General features: G+C 47.7%; 2 protein-coding genes across 14 annotated transcripts in view; one reads left to right on the forward strand and one right to left on the reverse strand.

Annotated features, from left to right (window-relative positions):
- GAK (cyclin G associated kinase) overlaps positions 1–10072 on the reverse strand; it is a 90756-nt gene extending 80684 nt beyond the window's left edge. For 4 of the 11 annotated variants that reach the window (XM_063722627.1, XM_063722615.1, XM_063722605.1 and 1 more), the window contains exon 1: positions 9696–10026. In XM_063722627.1, coding sequence (XP_063578697.1) covers positions 9696–9840 — 145 coding nt within the window. In that variant the 5' untranslated portion in view covers positions 9841–10026. 11 annotated transcript variants of the gene reach the window in all.
- TMEM175 (transmembrane protein 175) overlaps positions 10037–21176 on the forward strand; it is a 35122-nt gene continuing 23982 nt past the window's right edge. Inside the window, exon 1 of one of the 3 annotated variants that reach the window (XM_024245712.2) lies at positions 10037–10193. The gene's annotated coding sequence lies outside the window, so the exon portion shown is untranslated. The remainder of the gene's footprint in view (positions 10194–21176) is intronic. The other 2 variants (XM_063723264.1, XM_054553655.2) reach the window with 2 other exon arrangements.

The following is a 21176-nucleotide window of genomic DNA, read 5'->3' on the forward strand; positions in this document are numbered from 1 at the left end:
CTCCCAAAGTGCTGGGATTACAGGCCTGAGCCACCATGCCCAGCCCATCCAGATGATTTCTGACAGAGGCACAAAAGCAACTCCATGAAAGATCCACAAATGGTGCCAGACAATGAGCTTCATGTAAATGTCAGCCACATACAGTAATTCACCAAAATAAACACGGACATAAATGTACAACTGTGAAGGTTTAAAACTTTCAGAAAAACACAGGAGACAAATCTTCAAGATAAACAGCTAAGAATCCTTAGCTATGACAAGGCGTGATTCGTAAAAGGAAAAATAAATCAGACTTCACAATGAAAAACTTTGGATCTGCAACAGACACGTTTTGTTTTTTTAATTAACTGGTCTGAGTTTGCTTCCAAAAAGATCCTGTTTAGGGGACGAAAAGACAAGCTGCAGACTAGGAACAGATACTTGAAAACCCTATGTCTACAAAGGACTTAAATCTACAATAAAGAACACTCAAAACTTGATCAAAAAAACATAATTAGGAAGTGGGCAAAAGACATGAACAGACATTTCACCCCTGAAGATATGCAGATGACAAAGAAGCACTCCCAAGCTATCGGGAAAATGCAAATCAAAACCACAAGGAGGTATCGCTACACGTGTATCACAATGATCACGGTAAAAACCAAGACGCCAAACGCTGGTGAGTAAAAAGAGAAACTCACTGTTATGGACTGAACTGTGTGCCCCCAAAATGCATCTGTGGAAGCTCCGGATGACCCTATGCGGAGACGGGCCCTGAAGTAATTAAGGATAAATAAGTTCATACTAGTGGGGCCCTAATCCAATAGGACTGGTGTCTTTATAAGATGAAGACACACCGGAGATGTCAGCATCCCCTCAGCAAACAGGCAGCATTGGCCGGGCGCAGTGGCTCAGGCCTGTGATCCCAGCACTTTTGGAGGCCGAGGCGGGCGGATCACTTGAGGTCATGAGTTTGAGACCAACCTGGGAAACATGGTGAAACCCTGTCTCTACTAAAAATACAAAAATCAGCGGCGCATGGTGGTGGGCGCCTGTAGTCCCAGCTACTCGGGACACTGAGGCAAGAGAACTGCTTGAACCCAGGAGGTGGAGGTTGCAGCGAGCCGAGATTGTGCCACTGCACTCCAGCCTGGGTGACAGAGCGAGACTCCATCTCAAAAAAAAAAAAAAAAAAGGTAGCATCTGCAAACCAGCAAAAGAGGCCTCTCCTGGAATCAGCACTGACAGCATCTTGCTCTTGGCCTTCAAGCCTCCAGAACTGCGAGAGTGAATTTCTACTGCTCCCCCACTCAGTCTGGAGTATTTTGTTATGGCAGCCTAACCAGCCTGATACGCCCTTACAGTGCTGGTGGGAATGTATGGCCACTCAAGAAAACAATCTGGCAGTTTTCTAACAAACTAAACACGTAATGACTACACATGAACCAGCAACTGCACTCTTAAACATTTATCCCAGAAATAAAAACGTATATTCACACAAAAACCTATACGCAAGTGTCACAGCAGCTTTATCTGTAGTAGCCAGAACAGGAAACAGCCCAGATGTCCTTCCACGGGTGGCTGGCTGGGCAAGCCGCGCACGCTCACACAGAGGAGTCTCACCACCAGAAACAAGCTACTGACACACAATCACCTGCAGAATTCTGCACTTCCCCTTACGCAGCATCCTTCAAACGACAAAATCACAGACAGAGCAAAGACTAGAGGTTTCCAGAGGGTAAGGAAATGGCGTGGCTGTGAGAGGTGGCACGAGGGCTCCCTACGGGGATGGAGACTTCCACAGCCTCACCTGCACCAGGGTCGGCAGCCCAACCGCCACTACTGGGGAAACCAGGCGAGGGTCTAAAATAGAAAAGTGCTCCATCTTTTCTCACAGCCGCGTGGGAACCTACAATGAACTCAAAATGATAGTTTATTTAAAAATAATAGTAACGTATAAAACATTAAAGAATGGCATGTCGGGTACCTCCAAGACCCTGTTGTATACATTTTACCACACATACTCTGCCAATTAAGAAACAGGCACAGGCCAGGAACAGTGGCTCACACCTGCAATCCCAGCACTTTGGGAGGCCGAGGTGGGAGAATCACTTGAGCCCAGGAGTTCTGAGAACAGCCTACAGGCAACATAACAAGACTCCATCTCTACCAGAAATAAATTAAAAATTAGCCAGGCGTGGTGGTGCATGCCTGTGGTCCCAGCTACCTGGGAGGCTGAGGTGGGAGGATCGCTTGAGTCCAGGAGTTCAAGACTGCAGTGAGCCGTGATCATGCCACTGCACTCCAGCCTGGGCAACAGAGCAAGACTTCATCTCAAGGGCAGGGAGTGGAGGGGCGGTGAGTGGAGGCACAGAGACATCAAATGCTCAAACCAGGCCAGATCTCAAGGCCCAGGTTCCCTGAGGCAGCCTGGCGTGGGACAGCAGAGTGACCACAGCTAAGGCTTGCCTTCTCTTTCTCACATAAATTATATAAATACATAAACATAAGACCTGTATCCAGAGTAAGCAGAAACTCTCCCAACTCCTGCCCAATAAAAAATGGACAAAAAGGCCAGGTGCCGTGGCTCATGCCTGTAATCCCAGCACTTTGGGAGGCCAAGGCCGGCGGGTGACCTGAGGTCAGGAGTTTGAGACCAGCCTGACCAACATAGTGAAACCCCATTTCTACTAAAAAATACAAAATTAGCTGGGCATGGTGCTGCATGCCTGTAATCCCAATTAGTTGGGAGGCTGAGGCAGGAGAATTGCTTGAACCCGGGACATGGAGCTTGCCGTGAGCTAAGATGGCGCCACTGCACTCCAGCCTGGCCAAGACTCCATCTCAAAAAAAAAAATTGCTGAAGGTCATTATCATCAGGGAAATTCCAATGAAATCACAATGAGATCGACACCACTGCACACCCACAAGAATGGACGTAATCAAAATGAGAGACCACAAGAAACGTGAGGAAGTGGAGAGCCAAGAACTCTCCACTGCTGCTGGTGGAAATGTAAAATGGTGCAGCTACTGTGGAAGGAGGTTTGGTTGTTTCATGTGAAGTTCAACCTAAATCCAACCTGTAAATCGGCAATCCTACTCCTTGGTGTTTTTTACCCAAGACAAAGGAAAACACATGTCCACAAAAAGACTTGAAAAAAAAATGTTCTCAGCAACTTCATTCATAACAGCGGATACGGTTTAGATCTTTATTCATAACAGCGGACACGGTTTGGATCTTTATTCATAACAGCAGATACGGTTTGGATCTGTGTCCCCATGCAAATCTCATCTTCACTTGTGACCTCCAATGTTGGAGGAGGGGCCTGGTGGGAGGTCACCGGATTATGGGGCGGAGTTCCCCCTGGCGGGGCTGCTCTCAGGATAGTGAGATCTGATTGGGTGATGGGGGTGGAGTTCCCCCTGGGGGGGCTGCTCTCAGGATAGTGAGCGCTCTCCTGTGAGATCTGATTGGGTGATGGGGGTGTAGTTCCCCCAGGGGGCTGCTCTCAGGATAGTGAGATCTGATTGGGTGACGGGGGTGGAGTTCCCCCTGGGGGGGCTGCTCTCAGGATAGTGAGTGCTCTCCTGTGAGATCTGATTGGGTGATGGGGGCGTAGTTCCCCCAGGGGGCTGCTCTCAGGATAGTGAGATCTGATTGGGTGACGGGGGTGGAGTTCCCCCTGGGGGGGCTGCTCTAAGGATAGTGAGTGCTCTCCTGTGAGATCTGAGTGGGTCATGGGGGTGGAGTTCCGCCCGGGGGGCTGCTCTCAGGAGGAGGTTGCTGTGAGCTGAGATTGCACCCCTGCACTACAGCCTGGGCAACAGAGCAAGACTCCATCTCAAAAAAATAAAAATAAAAAAATAACAGGCACAGGATATGAATGTGCAATGCCAGAAGGGGAGGCTGAGCAGCAAATAAGCATTACCAAACTCGCTACTCAGAAAGGCACAAATCAAAGCTTGATACTTTTTAAACCCATCAAAATGTCTAAATAAAACAAACCCCTAGGAGACACTCGGAGGACTTGAGACACTAGAGTCTGGTGCCCCCGAGCAGCCTGCAGGCCCCATGAGCAGAGCTGGGCAACCTTCCCCCACACAGCCCACCAGCGTCCGTGCAAGGGGCTGAGGACACCTCTCACCAGGATGCGTGTAGGATGCACGGGGCATGCTGGGGTTGGGACAGAGCGCCGGGGGACAGTGTGGTCATCACAGGACCATTTCAGGCAGATCTGAGTATCTTTTTTAACCAACTCGGCCTCTTTTAAGAAACAGACACTTTCCTAATGTAAAATACTACATACCAACATTTTCAATACACACATAATTCACAACACTACAGAATGAATCTGTCCCCTCCAAAATTCCTGTGTGAAATCCTAATATCCAAGGTGATGGTGTTAGGAGGTGGGGCCTCCTTGGGGGTGACTAGGCCATGAAGGTGGAGCCCTCAGGACTGGGATTACCGCCCTAAAAAAAAGCCCCAGAGTGCACTCCCTCACCCCTTCTGCCTTGTGAGGACACAGCGAGAAGGTGCTGGACCCTCACCAGACACCAGATCTGCCGGGGCCTTCTGCCTGGACTTCCAGCCCGCAGAGCCGTGAGGAATAAACAAACGTCTGTGGTTTACAAACCCCCGGTGTATGACGTTCTGTTACAGCAGCACGGACGGACTGGGACACGGGGATGCGCACCCACACAGACAACCATGAGCGATTCACCAGGAGTCCACAGAGTGGAGCAGGAGGAGCGGGGAGCGGCCCAGCCCAACCGTCACCTCCCCCTGTGGTGAGCCCACCCCAGAGGGTCCTCCCCGACAGTGACCTCCCCGAATGGCTAATTCACCCCAGGGGGTCCTCCCCGACAGTGACCTCCCCGAACAGCGAGCCCACCCATGGGGTCCTCCCCGACAGTGACCTCCCTGTATGTCAACAGACAGAAACCACAGAAGTAACACAGGCTTGTTCCTGCCAAGGGTCAGCCGCAGCCCAGCATGAAGTGGTGTTGGCCTGTCACTCTCTGCCCCAACAGCCTCTACTACCTTATATGCTCACACATCTCCTCCAGGGCACAATGCGCAGAGCAGCGGGGGCTAGGACAGGGGCCCTAAGGACACCTCCCTGGGGCTCCCAGCCCCCACTCCACCACTCGACCTCTGGCAAGCAACTAATCTCCGCAAACATCACTTTTCTCTTCTGCCAGATAGGAGTAATTATAGTACCCACTTTCCAGGGCTACTGTGAGGACCACACAATCCACATAAAGCACTACGGACCGTGCTCGGCAAATACGAAGAGCCCCAAGTGTTGCTGTGGTGGTTCTGACCGTTATTATTTCACGCTGGGAACTAGTCAAAGTGGACAAATGTTGATGATCAAGCTGTCAACTTGGAAGTGAAGGAGGCTGGTAGGAGGAGAGCCGCCGGGGGCAGCTACTCTGTGGCAGAATCTGGGCCTCAAAGGCCTGATGACCTAGAACCAACTAACCAAGCCCCAGAGACCCTGCTTACCTGCTGCGCTCCGCACTGCCCTGCCGCGCACCCCTCCCCGCTCACCTGCGCTCCGCACTGCCCCGCACCCCTCCCTGGGTACCTGCGCTCCACACTGCCCCACACCCCTCCCTGGGTACCTGCGCTCCGCACTGCCCCGCACCCCGCTCCGCACTGCCGCGCACCTCTCCCCGCTCACCTGCGCTCCGCACTGCCCCGCACCCCTCCCTGGGTACCTGCGCTCCACACTGCCCCGCACCTCTCCCCGGTTACCTGCCCTCCGCACTACCCCGCACCCCTCCCTGCTTACCTGTGCTCTGCACTGCCCCGCACCCCTCCCTGGGTACCTGCGCTCTGCACTGCCCCGCACCCCTCCCTGGGTGAGTGCAGTCCCCGCGCTTCAGGCTCTGGGTCCAGGAGAGGTACAAAGAAGCAAGGATGACAGAACCCTGGTGGCCAAAGAACAGCACAGAGCTGCAGAGGCTGGTGCCCTCAGTCACAAATCCTATGTGGGAAGAGGGTCGGCTACAAGGCTGGCTCGCCACAGCAACCTAAGGGTCTACTTTTTTTTTTTTTTTTTTTGAGATAGAGTCTCGCTCTGTCGTCCAGGCTGGAGTCCAATGGTGTGATCTCGGCTCACTGCAGCCTCCACCTCCCAGGTTCAAGTGATTCTCCTGCCTCAGCCTCCCGAGTAGCTGGGATTACAGGCACATGCCACCACGCCCAGCTAGTTTTTGTATTTTTAGTAGAGACAGGGTTTTGCCAATGTTGGTCAGGCTGGTTTCCAACTCCTGACCTCAGGTGATCCGCCCACCTCGGCCTCCCAAAGTGCTGGGATTACAGGCGTGAGCCGTCGTGCCCGGCCGGGTCTACTTTTAAGATCAGTCTAAGACTGGGCACATTATCTCACGCCTGTCGTCCCAGCACTATGGGAGGCCAAGGCCGGGGGGATCACGTAGGCCCAGGCGTTCAAGGCTGCAGTGAGTCGTGATCGCTCCACTGCACTCGACCTGGGCGACAGAGCCAGACTCTTTCCAATAAAACAAAATGATCTCAAGTGTACCCTGCGGAGGACACGTGGGACCAGCATGCGGCCTCTCCTGCCACTGAGCCCACCTTGGAGACATGGGGCCTCCCTGCCACTGAGCCCACCTGGGAGGGTTTCTGAAACTTACAGCCAAGAGTCTTGCCTGTACCACACAATTCTGCAACTGTCAGTCTGTACCAAATATTCCCAGTGCCCTCAACCAGTCCAAAACATTCTAAGCAAGTGAAGGGAGGAAGCCTCCAAAAGCCATGTCGAGGAGGAAGAAGGGCGGAGAGCCAGGATCACAAACAAGTGGCCCTGGGGGTGGAAGTAGGCTGTGCCCTCCCCATTCCTTAGGCCAGAGCTTGACCCCCAAGGCTCCTGAGCGGGCCCAGCCACTCAGCTAACACTGCGCATGGCACACAAGGGCCGCTGGCTGGCTCAAATCACATGTAACACCCAACCAAACGCACGAGGCGAGTTACGCTTAAACCATACAATGGCTGTGCAGAATCGTTTTCATTTTCTGCCTCAATTTACCTCACTAGCAGTAACCCCGAGTTCAAGTCAGCCACAGAGGGAAGGTGGATTTCCCTGCAGTCAGGGCACCGCAGGCTCCATTTCAGAAGCAACGGCACGCAGAACCCAAAACAAAGAACACACAGCATACACCTGCCCTGGGCATCTCTGACACGGTTGGTGCTCCTGATAATCTGCCTTTTAAAAAAGTGAAGACTAGCTAGGTGCAGCGGCACATGCCTGTAATCCCAGCTACTTGGGAGGCCGAGGCAGGAAGATCCAGAGCCCAGTTCAAATCCATCCCGAGTAACAGCAAGACCTCGTCTCTTAAATTAAAAAAAAAAAGGAAGATGACAGAACAAATCTGAAGAAATTAGAAAGCTATCTGGTTCCACAGTTCTACCTGAAAACCCATTCACACCACAAGTCCAAATTCCTAAAAGCTATGAAAACCATTTTTTCCTAACTCACTTGACAGCAAATCCTGGTCTATCATAACCTCATTTGGGATAAAACCTGACATGAACTGATACAGGGTTAATTACAGACTTTAATTATCCCAGTGAGAATATTTATTCATTTAATTACAGAAATACTAATGTATTCAATGACAGAATACTTTCCCAAGTCCTCTGGGAGTATCCCATGATATACAGGTTATATGCTGCAATGATCATTCTGAAACCTGAAAAATTCTGGAATTGTAAACATCTGTACTCAAGGGTTCAGATTACTGGCCATCACCATGTTCACACAAGACAGCCTGAACTCCCATAGCCTATGTTCTAAGGTTGCTGTCCAGACAAAACTTATTTAAGTATGTTTATATAAAATAATTCAGCTTTCACACCGTTTCAGTTCAAAGAGGCTTCAAAGTACTTAGGAGGCTGCAGGCCACCTATTAAGTTTACAAGGAGGAAATCTACAGCTCCTAATTGCATTGGTTATTTTTATCTCCTGACTCGCCTAGATAGCAAAGGGAAACAAGTTCTTTTGCACAACCTCAGCAGCCGCCCACATTTCCTTGTTCTTCTTCCTGGGTGCTAAGTGACCCACAAGCTTCTTTCTTTATACGAATCTTCCTCTCCGGGCCCCAGTGAGGGTGCATTCTCCATCCATCCCACCCTGATCCGTGCCATCCTCTGCTTGGCCCCTTCCCAAAGCTCACACTGTCTGTACCACCCCCAAGGATCTGTCCCTATGCTGCCTCTGTCTCTCCACCCCTTGAGCACAGGTCTGAAGTTCCAGAAACCAAGTCTCGTCCACTATGAACTTCTTAAAGAATGAAGATAACCACCTAGTATTTTCAGAATAAATGAGTTGATCTGAAAGAAATCTGTCTTCTAACAGATGTGAAAGAATATCACACTTCAGCCCCCACCTCTGAAAGAAGCTTTCTGACCAAATCGTACCCAAAATCTGTTTGGTTTTGACCACTATGGAGACAAAGTGTGTAATAATGCTACAGTCAAAATGTCTCCGCAGGCCTTCTGTGATAATCAGAAATTTATCTGGGATAGTTTCCTGTCTGGTTACAGGGCAGGCACCTGGACAGGCTAACCCTACTGCCCTGAGAGGTACCAGGGAGCTGGTGAGGTTGAGAGCTTTTGTGTCACTTCGTTCCCTCTCTCTGTGCCAATACAGCAAAATAGAGTTACGCTTCCGCACCGAAGTCAACTGTGTTTAAGCCAATAAACTTCACAGCCAGTGAAATGTGACACACCTCCAGGCACCACTGGACAAAAAATGTAAGGAAAAATCCACAAGAGAGAATGGGACCCACTGACACTGGTGATCGATTCCGTGTGAACGGAAAGGACATCCAGGGAGCTAGAAATGGCATGCAGAGACAAAACTGACTAAAGACTGACTCAAGAGGACTTAAGCCGAGTGACCTGTCCACTCTGCAAGTTCTACATAGGTCACAACTACTGGCTCTGCTTCCTGTACTACACACGGAATCACACGAGCAGATGTTCACCGGGAAGAGAAACACTGAGGTGTTAAAAGACGAACGGGGATCACGAGACACAGCCCTGTCTACCCTCGGCCAACCCCCCCACCCCGCAGGCTACGACCGCAACTACCTGCAACACGTGTGCACCCACCAACTCTCAAGTTCCCTGGACTGTAGAACAACCAGCCCTAACCTCCAAAGTCCAGTCCTGTCCCTGCCTGCTCAATAACCCCAGATGTCCGGCAAAAGGCCAAGGCTTAAACCCACCTCCTGCACCGCTCACCTCCTGACTCCAGCTGTCGACCTTCTAGGCACCCTCCCTCAGCCTCCGTTGTGGGCCCCCACCCAAGCTCCCTGCCTGCCACCATCCTCCACCTCACCGTAACATCTTCCCCCACCCACCCTGAGGGGGTTCCCCAAGCCCCAGGCCTTGCTCCAACTTGACCCTACTCCTATGACAAGAAAGTACCCCGACCCCGCCCCAGCCTCGCCCTCCGCAATCACCGCCAGCAGGCACTGACCTACGCCCGCGCTGTGACCTTCACCTGGCCCTGACCCACGCCCTCGGCAGAGACCCTCCCCTGGCCGACCCTGACCCACGACCCCCGCTGGGACCCTCCCCAGCCCTAACCCACGCCCTTCCACTCCGGGCTGACGCTGCCCCCAGCGTCCCGGAGACAACACTCCGCGGCCGCACCCGCGCTGCCGACCCGGGGCCTCACCTTCAGCCAGGACCCGCCGCACCCGCAGCCGCAGGTCGCCCAGTTCCACCGTCTGCCCCACGAAGTCACTGTGGTCGCGGCCGGAAGCACCGCCCAGGGAGCCTGGACCCGCCAAGAAGTCGAGCGCCGACTGCAGCAGCGACATGGCGGTGGCTGCGCCGCACCCCGCGGCAGACGGAGTGGTCGGGCTCGGGCTCCCGCTCCCTCGTCGTCCGGGTCAGCTCAGCAACCGCCGGCCCGGAGGTGCACCATCTTCCGCCCCGACGCCGTGACGTAGGCGCGCGTGAGGACGCGTCGCGTCAGGCGGCGACGCGGCCCAGCCCCCTCCCCTCCGCCGAGGCCTCACTTCCCGGCTGCGCGCGCAGGCGCGGAGGTCTGACGGAGACAGCGCGTGCGCGGCGTCGCCGGGCTTGTGATGGACTTCCGGTTGTCAAGCTCCCGGCCGGGCTGACTCAAGCGGAGGTGCGCGGAACGGTCGCCGCGGCGATTCCCGCCCAGGTAGTTCAGCGCCCCAGCCCAGCTCCCGGTACCGTTCCCCACTTGGTCTGTTTTGTGGGAGGCTCCTTCTCAGGTGTCTCCGGTTTAAGCGCTTCGCCATCCTCTGGGTGGAGTCAGCCTCCCGTTTGCTGTTAGCGCCGCGTTTGCGAATGGGTTCGCGAATTTTTCTCTCAGTTGGCTAAGGAACAAGGAGTTAGCGTGCGTTAAGCTTTCAATAAATACTTGGTTTTTGTCTCATGGAGGTCGGAGTTTCCTGTGACGCTTAGTGAGTAAGGTTGGCAGCCCCTTCCCAGCAGCCAGGCAGGCAGTTTGCAGGGGAAACGCTGCTGCATTTCCCTGTCTTCGAGCAGAGGGCCAGGGTCTGGGCTGGGGCAGTGACCAGTGGTGGGAGCCGTGGGCTAGAAAAACCTTCGTCCTGGGTAACCACAACACTGCAGAGACTGCCCTGTGACCCTCAAGGTTCATTCGCACCCTGACATTTTCCAAGGCAAAAGCAAGTCCTCATGAACCACTTGGAAGGGTTCATAATGCCCAACCATTTGGAGATGAAAAGGTGACTTTCCTTATCGGATAATGAGGAAATGGCTCACAGACGATGCATTTTTAGTTTTTGGCCCACACAGTATTTGGGGGTTGGGAGTGGGTAGCAGGAGGTGAATTAGTTGCTGTCATTTAAAGACTGATGCCAGGCGCGGTGGCTTACACCTGTAATCCCAGTACTTTGGGAGGCCGAGGCAGGCGGATCACCTAAGGTCAGGAGTTCCAGACGAGCCTGGTCAACATGGTGAAACCCCGTCTCTACTAAAAATACAAAAATTAACCGAGCGTGGTGGCGGGTGCCTGTAATCCCAGCTACTCGGGAGGCTGAGGCAGGAGAATCGCTTGAACCCGGGAGGCAGGCACCACTGTATTCTAGCCTGAGACTCCGCCTCAAAAAATAAATAATAATAATAATAATTGAAAGGCCTAAATGTTAAAAACCTAGTTTTCCAGCTTCCGTGGAAAAATCAAACCTGTCAATATTGGACCCCAAATGATGTGTGTTACCAATTACCTAGAGCGGTCCCTTGAGGTAAGACACAGTGATTTGCCTGACCAGATGGGCTCATGTATGTTACCTGCCTGGTTCCTATACTCATTTGAGGTTGCACCCCTTTCAATAGAGTTATTTGTTCTCCAACTCAAAAATGGATTCTAAAGCTCAAATCAGCATCTTAGCCGTCCCAGAAGCTAACATGTGTTATCTTTATCATTAAAAGATAATAGGCTCAGCTCGTTGGAACACTTACCTGTTTTATGGAATGAAGTATTGCATGAAGCCAAATGAGATCTTTAAAAATATATGTAACAAAAATAACAGTAGCAATAGCTTAGTTTATGCACTGATTTGTTATTGCTTACAACACCCTTTTCTGTAATGGTTCATTGTAGTGAAAACATCTTTGTGAAGAAAGCACAGTATAATTAACCCCCTTTATTCTGGGATGAGAAAATATGCTCAACAATGCCATTATTCGGCCAGGGCCAACAAGTGATACAACTAAAATTCAACACAAGTCATGGCTTTTCCAGCCAGTGCGTTTGTCTGGTCGACTGTGGAATAGAAGGATTGAGAGCTCAGGAAAGAATCCCTGCTAGAGACAGATATCTGGGCATCCTCAGCATAGAGGTGGCAATTGGCTCTAGGAGCTGAAGAGAGGACCAACAGAGATGGTGTACTAGACATAAAGAGGTTAGAATCTTCAGAGAACAGTTGTCACAGAGCCAAGGAACGAGGATGTTTGGGGCAGAGAGTGCAGCTAAGAGTGTCGAATGCCACTTAAAAGTCAAGTAGAAAAAGAAATGGAAGATACGTGTTGGATTTATTCACAAGGGATCATTGGTGACCTCACCAAGAATAGCTTCATTGGAGTAATGAGGTGGAAGCTACATATTACCATAGTAGAGGGATGAAGAGATGATGAGGTAGAGATGGCAAGTGGAGATAACTCAAAATGTTTGTCTGTGGAGGAGAATATGAACAACTTCAAGCCAACAAATTCAGCATCCTTAGCTCCAGGGAGCTAGAAGGATGATGTAGTATTGAGATGTTTTAAGATGAGAGATTCTTGAGCAGCCTAAAGCTGATGGAAGGGAGAGAAGTTTTGCTGGTATAGAAAAAAGAGGAATAATAAGATAATTCTGTCTTAATGAGATATCTTCTATGTCTTAGAACATAGGAGGGGAATGACATCCAGAGCATAGGTAGAGATATTTGCTTTGGACATAGGAAAAACACTCAGGAAGAAAAATGAGCTGCAGTTGCAGGTGACCTTCTGTATTTATTGGAATGAAGGTGAAGGAATTCTCTAATGACTTCTGTTTTCATTGTGAATGAGGAAAGAAAAACATCAACTGAAAGTGAGAGGGGAAGTAGGAAACCCAAGATTTAAGCAGTGTCAAAAAGATCTAAAATAGCTATTATGAAAAACTTAGCGAATAACTCACTGGAAAGCATGAGAGCGTTTAAGCACTCATTTGGAGGCCATGAACTTATACTGGCATGACCTGGGATCAGCTGGACATTTCTAAACCTTGTAATCACTTTGGAAACCAGAGTCAGACTACTTATCTTACGAATATTTCTGGAGCACCTTTATTTACTGGCATTGAAGTAGATGCTGTAGTAACACCATCTTAACCCAAATATCTGTCTCCATATCTCATCTGAACTCTCAGATGTTTGCTCTTAGATACCGCTACCTGTATAAACATGTATAAATCCAAAACTGAAGTTATAGTCTTAATCCCTATAACTGATTTCCTAAATTTCATAGCAAAGAGTATTACAAGAGATTAAGAGGATCCTTTTTAATGATGAAGGGGTGAATTCATTGAAAAGACTTGATAATCCTAAACATTTATGCACCTAATAACAAAGCTCTAAAATACACAAAGCATAAACTAATAGCTGCAAGGAGAGAGAAAAATCACAATTGTAGTTGGAGAATATTCTTTCTCAATAAACGATAGGATAGATAACCAGAAAATCACTGAGGATATGGGAGACTTGAACATGACTGTCAGCCAACTTGACCTAATGAACGTTTATGGAACACTCCCCACAATAACAGCAGAATACACAATTTTTCAAGTGCATTAAAACATTAAGCCTGATCATATTCTGTTCTATTAAACAAGTATGTTATCTGACCAGAATGATATTGAATATTAAAGTAGAAATCAGTAACAGATTGGAAAATCCTTTCAATATTTAGAAACTGAATAACTCACTTTCGTTTTTTGTATATTTTTTCAACTCACTTTTAAATAACTCATGGGTCAAAGAAGAAATCAAAAAGGAAATTAGAAAGTATTTTGAACAGAATGAAAATGAAAATGCAGCATTTAAAACTGGTGGGACGCAGCTAAAACAGTATTAAAAGTTAAGTCTCAAATCAGTGACCTCAGCAGTCACCTTAAGAAACTAGAAAAGTTGGCTGGGCACGGTGGCCCACTTTGGCAGGCTGAGGCGGGCAGATCACTTGAGGTCGGAAGTTCAAGATCCCCCTGGCCAACATGGTGAAACCCCATCTCTACTAAAAATACAAAAATTAGCTGGGTGTGGCAGTGCACGCCTGTAGTTCCGGCTACTTGGGAGCCTGAGGCAAGAGAATCGCTTGAACCCGGAAGGTGGAGATTGCAGTAAGCTGAGACTCTGTCACACTCACAAAAAAGGAAACTAGAAAAGTAAGAGGAAATGAAACCCAAAGTGAATATAAGAAGGCAGATAATAAGTATCAGAGTGGAATTCAAAAAAATAGATAACAAAAGCAATAGAGAAAATCAGGGAAACCAAAAGCTGATTCTTTAAGATTAATAAAATTGAAAAATCTCTGGCCAGATTGAACAAGAAAAAGGCAAGACACAAATTACCAATATCAGGAATGAGAGATGACATCACTAGTGAAAGGATAATCAGGGACTATTATTGAGGACTTTAGGCCAACAAATTCAGCAGCTTACAGTAAATGAACAAATTCCTGGAAAGCTCATTTAAGAAGAAATTGTGTTGGGCCAGGCGCGGTGGCTCACGCCTGTAATCCCAGCACTTTGGGAGGCCAAGGCAGGTGAATCACAAGGTCAGGAGATCAAGACCATCCTGGCCAACATGGTGAAACCCCGTCTCTACTAAAAAAAAATACAAAAATTAGCTGCGCATGGTGGCGTGTGCCTGAAATCCCAGCTACTTGGGGGGCTGAGGCAGGAGAATTGCTTGAACCAGAGAGTTGGAGTTTGCAATGAGCCGAGATTGAGCCACGGCACTCCAGTCTGGCGACAGAGTAGGACTCTGTCTCAAAAAAAAAAAGAGAAATTGTGTTGTATGAAAGGATGAAAGAGGCCCTGACATGCATGCAGTGAAGGCATTGCAACATACTTTGTGTTATCTAACCATCTTTTTTTTTTTGAGGGGATGGATACCCCATTCTTCATGATATGATTATTACACATTGCATGCTTGTATCAGAACATGTACCCCATGAATATATACACCTACTATATACCTATAAAAATTAAAAATGTAAATGTTTTTTAAAAAGAAGGAAATAGATAACCTAAATAGCTCTATGTCTATTAAAGCATTGAATTTATAGTTGACAAATCTTCCCTTAAAACTCCAGACTTGGCTGGGCACAGTAGCTCATGCCTGTAATCCCAGCACTTTGGGAGGCCGAGGTAGGTGGATCACCTGAGGTCAGGAGTTCAAGACCAGGCTGACCAACATGGTGAAACCTCATTTCTACTCAAAATACAAAAATTACCCGGCATGGTGGTAGGTGCCTGTAATCCCAGCTACTTGGGAGGCTGAGGCGGGAGAATCACTGGGACCCAGGAGGTAGAGGTTGCAGTAAGCTGAGACTGCCATTGCACTCCAACCTGGACAACGAGAGTGAAACTCGATCTCAAAAAAAGAAGACTCCAAACTTAGATAGCTTCACTGGGAATTCTGCTAAACATTGAAGGAAGAAATAATACCAGTTCTATACAAACTCAGAAAGTTGAAGGAAGGAATTATTTCCCACCTCATCATTCCTAACAGCATTATTCTGATACCAGAATTCCACAAAGACATTACTAGAAAACTACAGGATAATATCTCTTGTGAACATAGACACGAAAATGCATTTAAAACGTTGTTTAGCAAATTGAATCCAACACTGTATACAGAAAGGATAGTACACCGTGACCAAGTGGGATATCCCAAGAGGGCAAAGTTGGCTTAGCGTTTGAAGGTATATCCATGTAATTCACAGTCTTGAGAGTGAAGAAACAAAATGGATCATCTCAATAGATACAGAGAAGCATTTGATAGAATCCAACATCCATTACTGATTAAAAAAAAAAAAAACTCAGCAAACTAGGAGTAAAATGAAACTTCCTCAATATAGTAAGGGCATCTGTGAAAAACCTGTAGCTAGCATCATATGAAATAATAAAAGGCTGAATGTTTTCCCCCTAAGACCAGGAACAAGCCAAGGCTGGCTGTCTGGTCTCAACCACTTCTATTCAGCATTGTACTAGATATTCTAGCCAATGTGATGAGGCAAGAAAAAGAGGGCCGGGGCCAGGCACGGTGGCTCACACCTGGAATCCTAACACTTTGGGAGGCTGAGGCGGGTGGGTCACCTGAGGTCAGGAGTTTGAGACCAGCCTCGCCAACACAGTGAAACACCGTCTCTACTAAAAATACAAAAATTAGCCGGGTGTGGTGGCGGGCGCCTGTAATCCCAGCTACTCGGGAAGCTGAGGCAGGAGAATCACTTGAACCTGGGAAGTGGAGGTTGCAGTGAGCTGAGATCGCGCCACTGCACTCCACCCTGGACAACAGGGTGAGACTTGGTCTCCAAAAAAAAGAAAAAAAAAGTCAGATAGAATCTATAAAAAGAGCTACTCGTGAGTTTAGCAGGGTTGCAGGATGCAAGATAAATATGCAAAAATCAATTCTATTTCTACGTGCTAGCAATAAATATTGGAAGCTGAAATTAGAAACATTTACAATAGCATCAAAAAGTCTGAAATACTTGGGATAAATGTGAAAAAAGATGTGCAAGACTTATATTTCGAAAACTACAAAAATTTGCTGAGAGAAATTAAAGCCCATAATAAATGGAGAAATATGCCATATTCATAAACTGGGAGATTCAACAGTGCAGTTCTCAAATTGACCTGTAGATTCAACATAAACTAGTCAAATTCCCAGCAGACGATGAGAATTTGACCCATAGATTCCAAAATTTACTTGGCTCTGCAAAGGAGCTAGAATAGTCAATACAAGTTTGAACAAGGACAAGACAAAATTGTGTGATTTACATGACCTAATTTAAACACTTAAAGCCACAGTGATAAAAACTGTGGTGGCTGGGTGTAGAGGTACGTGCCTGTAGTCGCAGCAACTCAGCAGGTTGAGGCGGGAGGATCCCTTGAGCTTGGGAGTTTGAATCTAGCCTGGGCAACAGTGTGGAGTTGATACAAAGATAGTTAAGTAGGTAAATAGAGTCCAGAAATTGGCCCACAAGTATCTATGGTGAATTGATTTTTTATAAAGGTGCAAAAGTAGTTCACTGGGGAGAGAATAATTGTTTCAACAAATGATGCTGGACAAATTGGATATTCATGTGTTTAGAAAAAGGAACCTTGGGCCGGGTGCAGTGGCTCACGCCTGTAATCCCAGCACTTTGGGAGGCTGAGGCTGGCAGATCACTTGAGGTCAGGAGTTTGAGACCAGCCTGACCAACATGGTGAAACCTCATCTCTACTAAAAATACAAAAATTAGGTGAGTGCGGTGGCTCACGCCTGTAATCCCAGCACTTTGGGAGGCCAAGGCAGGCGGATCACTTGAGGTCAGGAGTTCGAGACCAGCCTGACCAACATGGTGAAACCTCATCTCTACTAAAAATACAAAAATTAGCTGGGCATGGGGGTGAGTGCCTGTAATCCCAGCTACTCGGGAGGCCGAGGCAGGAGAATTGCTTAAACCCAGGAGGTGGAGGTTGCAGTAAGCTGGGATCATGCCACTGCACTCCAGCCTGGGTGACAGAGTGAGACTCTGCCTCAAAAAAAAAAAACCGAAAAAACCTTAATCCTTACCTAGCATTATATATAAAAGTTAACTCAAAATCATAAGTCTAAATGTGAGATCTAAAACTATAAAACTTATGAAAAAAAATCTATGAAATATTCTGTGAGATTTTTAGCCATGACACTAAAAGCATGATCTGTGAAGGACAGATAAACTGGATTTCATCAACGTGAAGAACTTTATAATACACTGTTGAAAATAGCCCATATGAACAATAGGTGAATAGATAAACTGATAAGTCCGTAACATAGGATATCATTCAATAATAAAAAGATAAGCTATCAAGCAACAACAAGACTTGAAGGAACCTTAAATGCATATTGCTCAATGAAAGCCAATCTGAAAAGGTTCCATACTGTATGATTCAACTATAGAACACTCTGGAAAAGGCAAAATTATGAAGACAGTAAAAAGAGCAGTAGGCCGGGCTCAGTGGCTCACACCTGTAATCCCAGCACTTTCAGAGGCCAAGGCAGGCAGATCAACTGAGGTCTGGAGTTTGAGACCAGCCTGGCCAACATGGTGAAACCCCACCTTTACTAAAAATACAGAATTAGCTGGGCGTGGTGGCATGCGCCTGTAATCCCAGCTACTCAGGAGGCTGAGACAGGAGAATCACTTGAACCTGGGAGTTGGAGGTTGCAGTGAGCCGAGATCGCACCATTGCACTCCAGCCTGGGCAGCGAGAGTGAAACTCGATCTCAAAAAAAAAAAAAAAAGTAGTTGCTAGGGGTTCAGGAAGAAAGAGGGAGGTGGAGCACCAGAGATTTTTAGGGTGTTTAAACTATTCTGTGTGATACTGTTTTGGTGAAAACAAGTCATTTTACATTTGTCAAAACCCATAGAATACAGCACAGAGTGAAGCCTAATGTAAACTATGGACTTAGGTTAATTGTGATGTATGAATATTTGCTTGTCAATTGTGCCGTATGTGCCATACTAATGTAAGATGTTAATAATAGGAGAAAGGGAGGCCAGACATGGTGGCTTATGCCTGTAATCCCAGCATTGTGGGAGGCCGAGGTGGGTGGATCACGGGGTCAGGAGTTTGAGATCAGCCTGACCAACATGGTGAAACCCCGTCTTTACTAAAAATACAAAAATTAGCCAGGCGTGGTGGCGTGTGCCTGTAATCCCAGCTACTCAGGAGGCTGAGGCAGGAGAATCGCTTGAACCCAGGAGTCGGAGGTTGCAGTGAGCCAAGATTGTGCCACTGCACTCCAGCCTGGGTGACAGAGTGAGACTCCGTCTCAAAATAATAATAATAATAATAATAATATTAATAATAATAATGGGACAAAGGGGAAGGGGCGATGTGAAGGTGTATAAAAGAACTCTGGGCCGGGTGCGGTGGCTCACGCCTGTAATCCCAACACTTTGGGAGGCCGAGGTGGGCAGATCACGAGGTCAGGAGTTCAAGACCATCCTGGCCAACGTGGTGAAACCCCATCTCTACTAAAAATACAAAAATTAGCTGGGCGTTATGGCAGTCACCTGTAATCCCAGCTACTCGGGAGGCTGACGCAGGAGAATCGTTTGAACCCAGGAGGCAGAGGTTGCAGTGAGCCGAGACCGTGCCATTGCACTCCAGCCTGGGTAGCAAGAGCGAAACTCTGTCTCAAAAAAAAAAAAAAAAAAACAACTCTGTACTTTCTGCTCTATGTTTTTTTCTTTTCTTTTTTTTTTTCCTTGAGATGGAGTCTGGCTCTGTCACTCAGGCTGCAGTGCAGTGGCGTAATCTCAGCTCACGGCAGCGTCTGCCTCCCTGGTTCAAGCAATACTCCTGCCTCAAACTCCCAAGTAGCTGGAATTACAGACGCGTACCACCACACCCAGCTAATTTTTGTATTTTTAGTAGAGGTGGGGTTTCATGTTGGCCAGGCTGGTCTTGAACTCCTGACATCAGGTGATCCGCTCACCTTGGCCTCCCAAAGTACTGGGATTACAGGAGTAAGCCACTGCGCCTGGCCTCTGCTAAGTTTTTCTATAAACCTAAAACGGCTTAAAGAAAAAATTTTGACCAGGCGTGGTGGCTCATGCCTATAATCCCAGCTACTTGGGAGGCCGAGGCAGGAGAATTGCTTGAGCCCAGCCTGAGCCACATAGACCCCATGTCTTTATAAAAAAAGAAAAAAAAAGAATATTTTGTCAAACCCAATGTCATGAAATGATTTTCTCCAGCATCATCTTCTAAGAGTTTTATAGTTTCAACTCTTACATTTACATCATTGATCCACTTCGAGTTAATTTTTGTATGTGTATTAATTAGGTTGAGTCCGAATTCATTTTTTTTCTTTTTTTTTTTTTTTTTTGAGACAGAGTCTCTCTCTTTCGCCAGGCTGGAATGCAGTGGTGCGATCTCGGCTCACTGCAACCTCCGCCTCCCTGGTTCAGGCGATTCTCCTGCCTCAGCCTCCCGAGTAGCTGAGTAGCTGGGACTACAGGCACGCGCAACCATGCCCAGCTAATTTTTGTATTTTTAGTAGAGACGAGGTTTCACCATCTTGGTCAGGATGATCTCGATCTCCTGACCTTGTGATCCGCCCGCCTCAGCCTCCCAAAGTGCTGGGATTTCAGGCATGAGCCACCATGCCAGGCCCGAATTCATTCTTTTGCATGTGGATATTCAGTTGTCCCAACACCATTTGTGAAAAAGACTTTTCTTTTCCCATTGAGTGGTCTCGGCATCCTTGTCAAAATCAGTTAACCATAAATGTAGGGGTTTATTTCTGAACTATATTCCATTGGTCTGTGTCTTGACTACTGTAGCTTTGTACTAAATTTTGAAATCAGGAAGTGGGAGTGCTCCCAATTTTGTTCTTTTTCAATATTATTTTGGCTGTTAAGGTTCCTTGGATTTTCTTTTTTTTTTTTTTCTTTTGGAGACAGAGTCTCACTCTGTCACCCAGGATGGAGTACAGTGGTGCAATCTCAGCTCACCGCAACCTTCGCCTCCCAGGTTCAAGCGATTCTCTTGCTTCAGCCTCCTGAGTAGCTGGGACTACAGGCGCACACCACTATGTCCAGCTAATTTTTGTATTTTTAGTAGAGATGGGGTTTTGCCATGTTGGCCAGGCTGGTCTTGAACCCCTCACCTCAGGTGATCCGCCCACCTCTGCCTCCCAAAGTGCTGGGATTACAGGTGTGAGCCACTGCGCCTGGCCAAAATTCAGAACTTCTGTTCTCCTAAAGACTGATAAGAGAATGAAAAGACAAGCCACAGACTGCAAGAAAATATTTCCAAATTACACATCTTGCAGGATTTTTAACTAGAATATAAAGAACTCTCAAAACTCAATGACATTACAAACAACTGAGTAAACAAGCAAAGATTCTAACACACTTCACTGTGAAAGCTGTACAGATGAAAGATGCCTAATTAGTCAGTAGAGAAATAGCAGATTAAAACCACAATGAGACACCCCTACACGAGTACTAGAATGACTAAAATAAATTAATTGAATTATTGATTTTTATTATTACTATTTTTTTCCTAGACGGAGTCTTACTCTGTCGCCCAGGCTGGAGTGCAGTGGCACGATCTCAGCTCACTGCAACCTCCGCTTTCTGGGATCAAGCAATTCTCCTGCCTCAGCCTCCCAAGTAGGTGGGATTACAGGCGCCCACCACCATGCCTGGCTATTTTTCGTGTGTGTTTTTAGTAGAGATCAGGTTTCACCACGTTGGCCAGGCTGGTCTTGAACTCCTGACCTCAAGTGATCTGCCCGCCTCGGCCTCCCAAAGTGCTGGGATTACGGGCAGGAGCCACCGCACCCAGCTAAATTATTTTTCTAAGCTGTGCCAAACTGAGTACCAGAGGAGATGAGCAAGTGCAGGTCTCATGCCCTGCTGATGGGAATGC

The sequence above is a fragment of the Pongo abelii genome, chromosome 3, assembly GCF_028885655.2.
Source record: "Pongo abelii isolate AG06213 chromosome 3, NHGRI_mPonAbe1-v2.0_pri, whole genome shotgun sequence".
In the NCBI taxonomy this organism is placed as follows: domain Eukaryota; kingdom Metazoa; phylum Chordata; class Mammalia; order Primates; family Hominidae; genus Pongo; species Pongo abelii.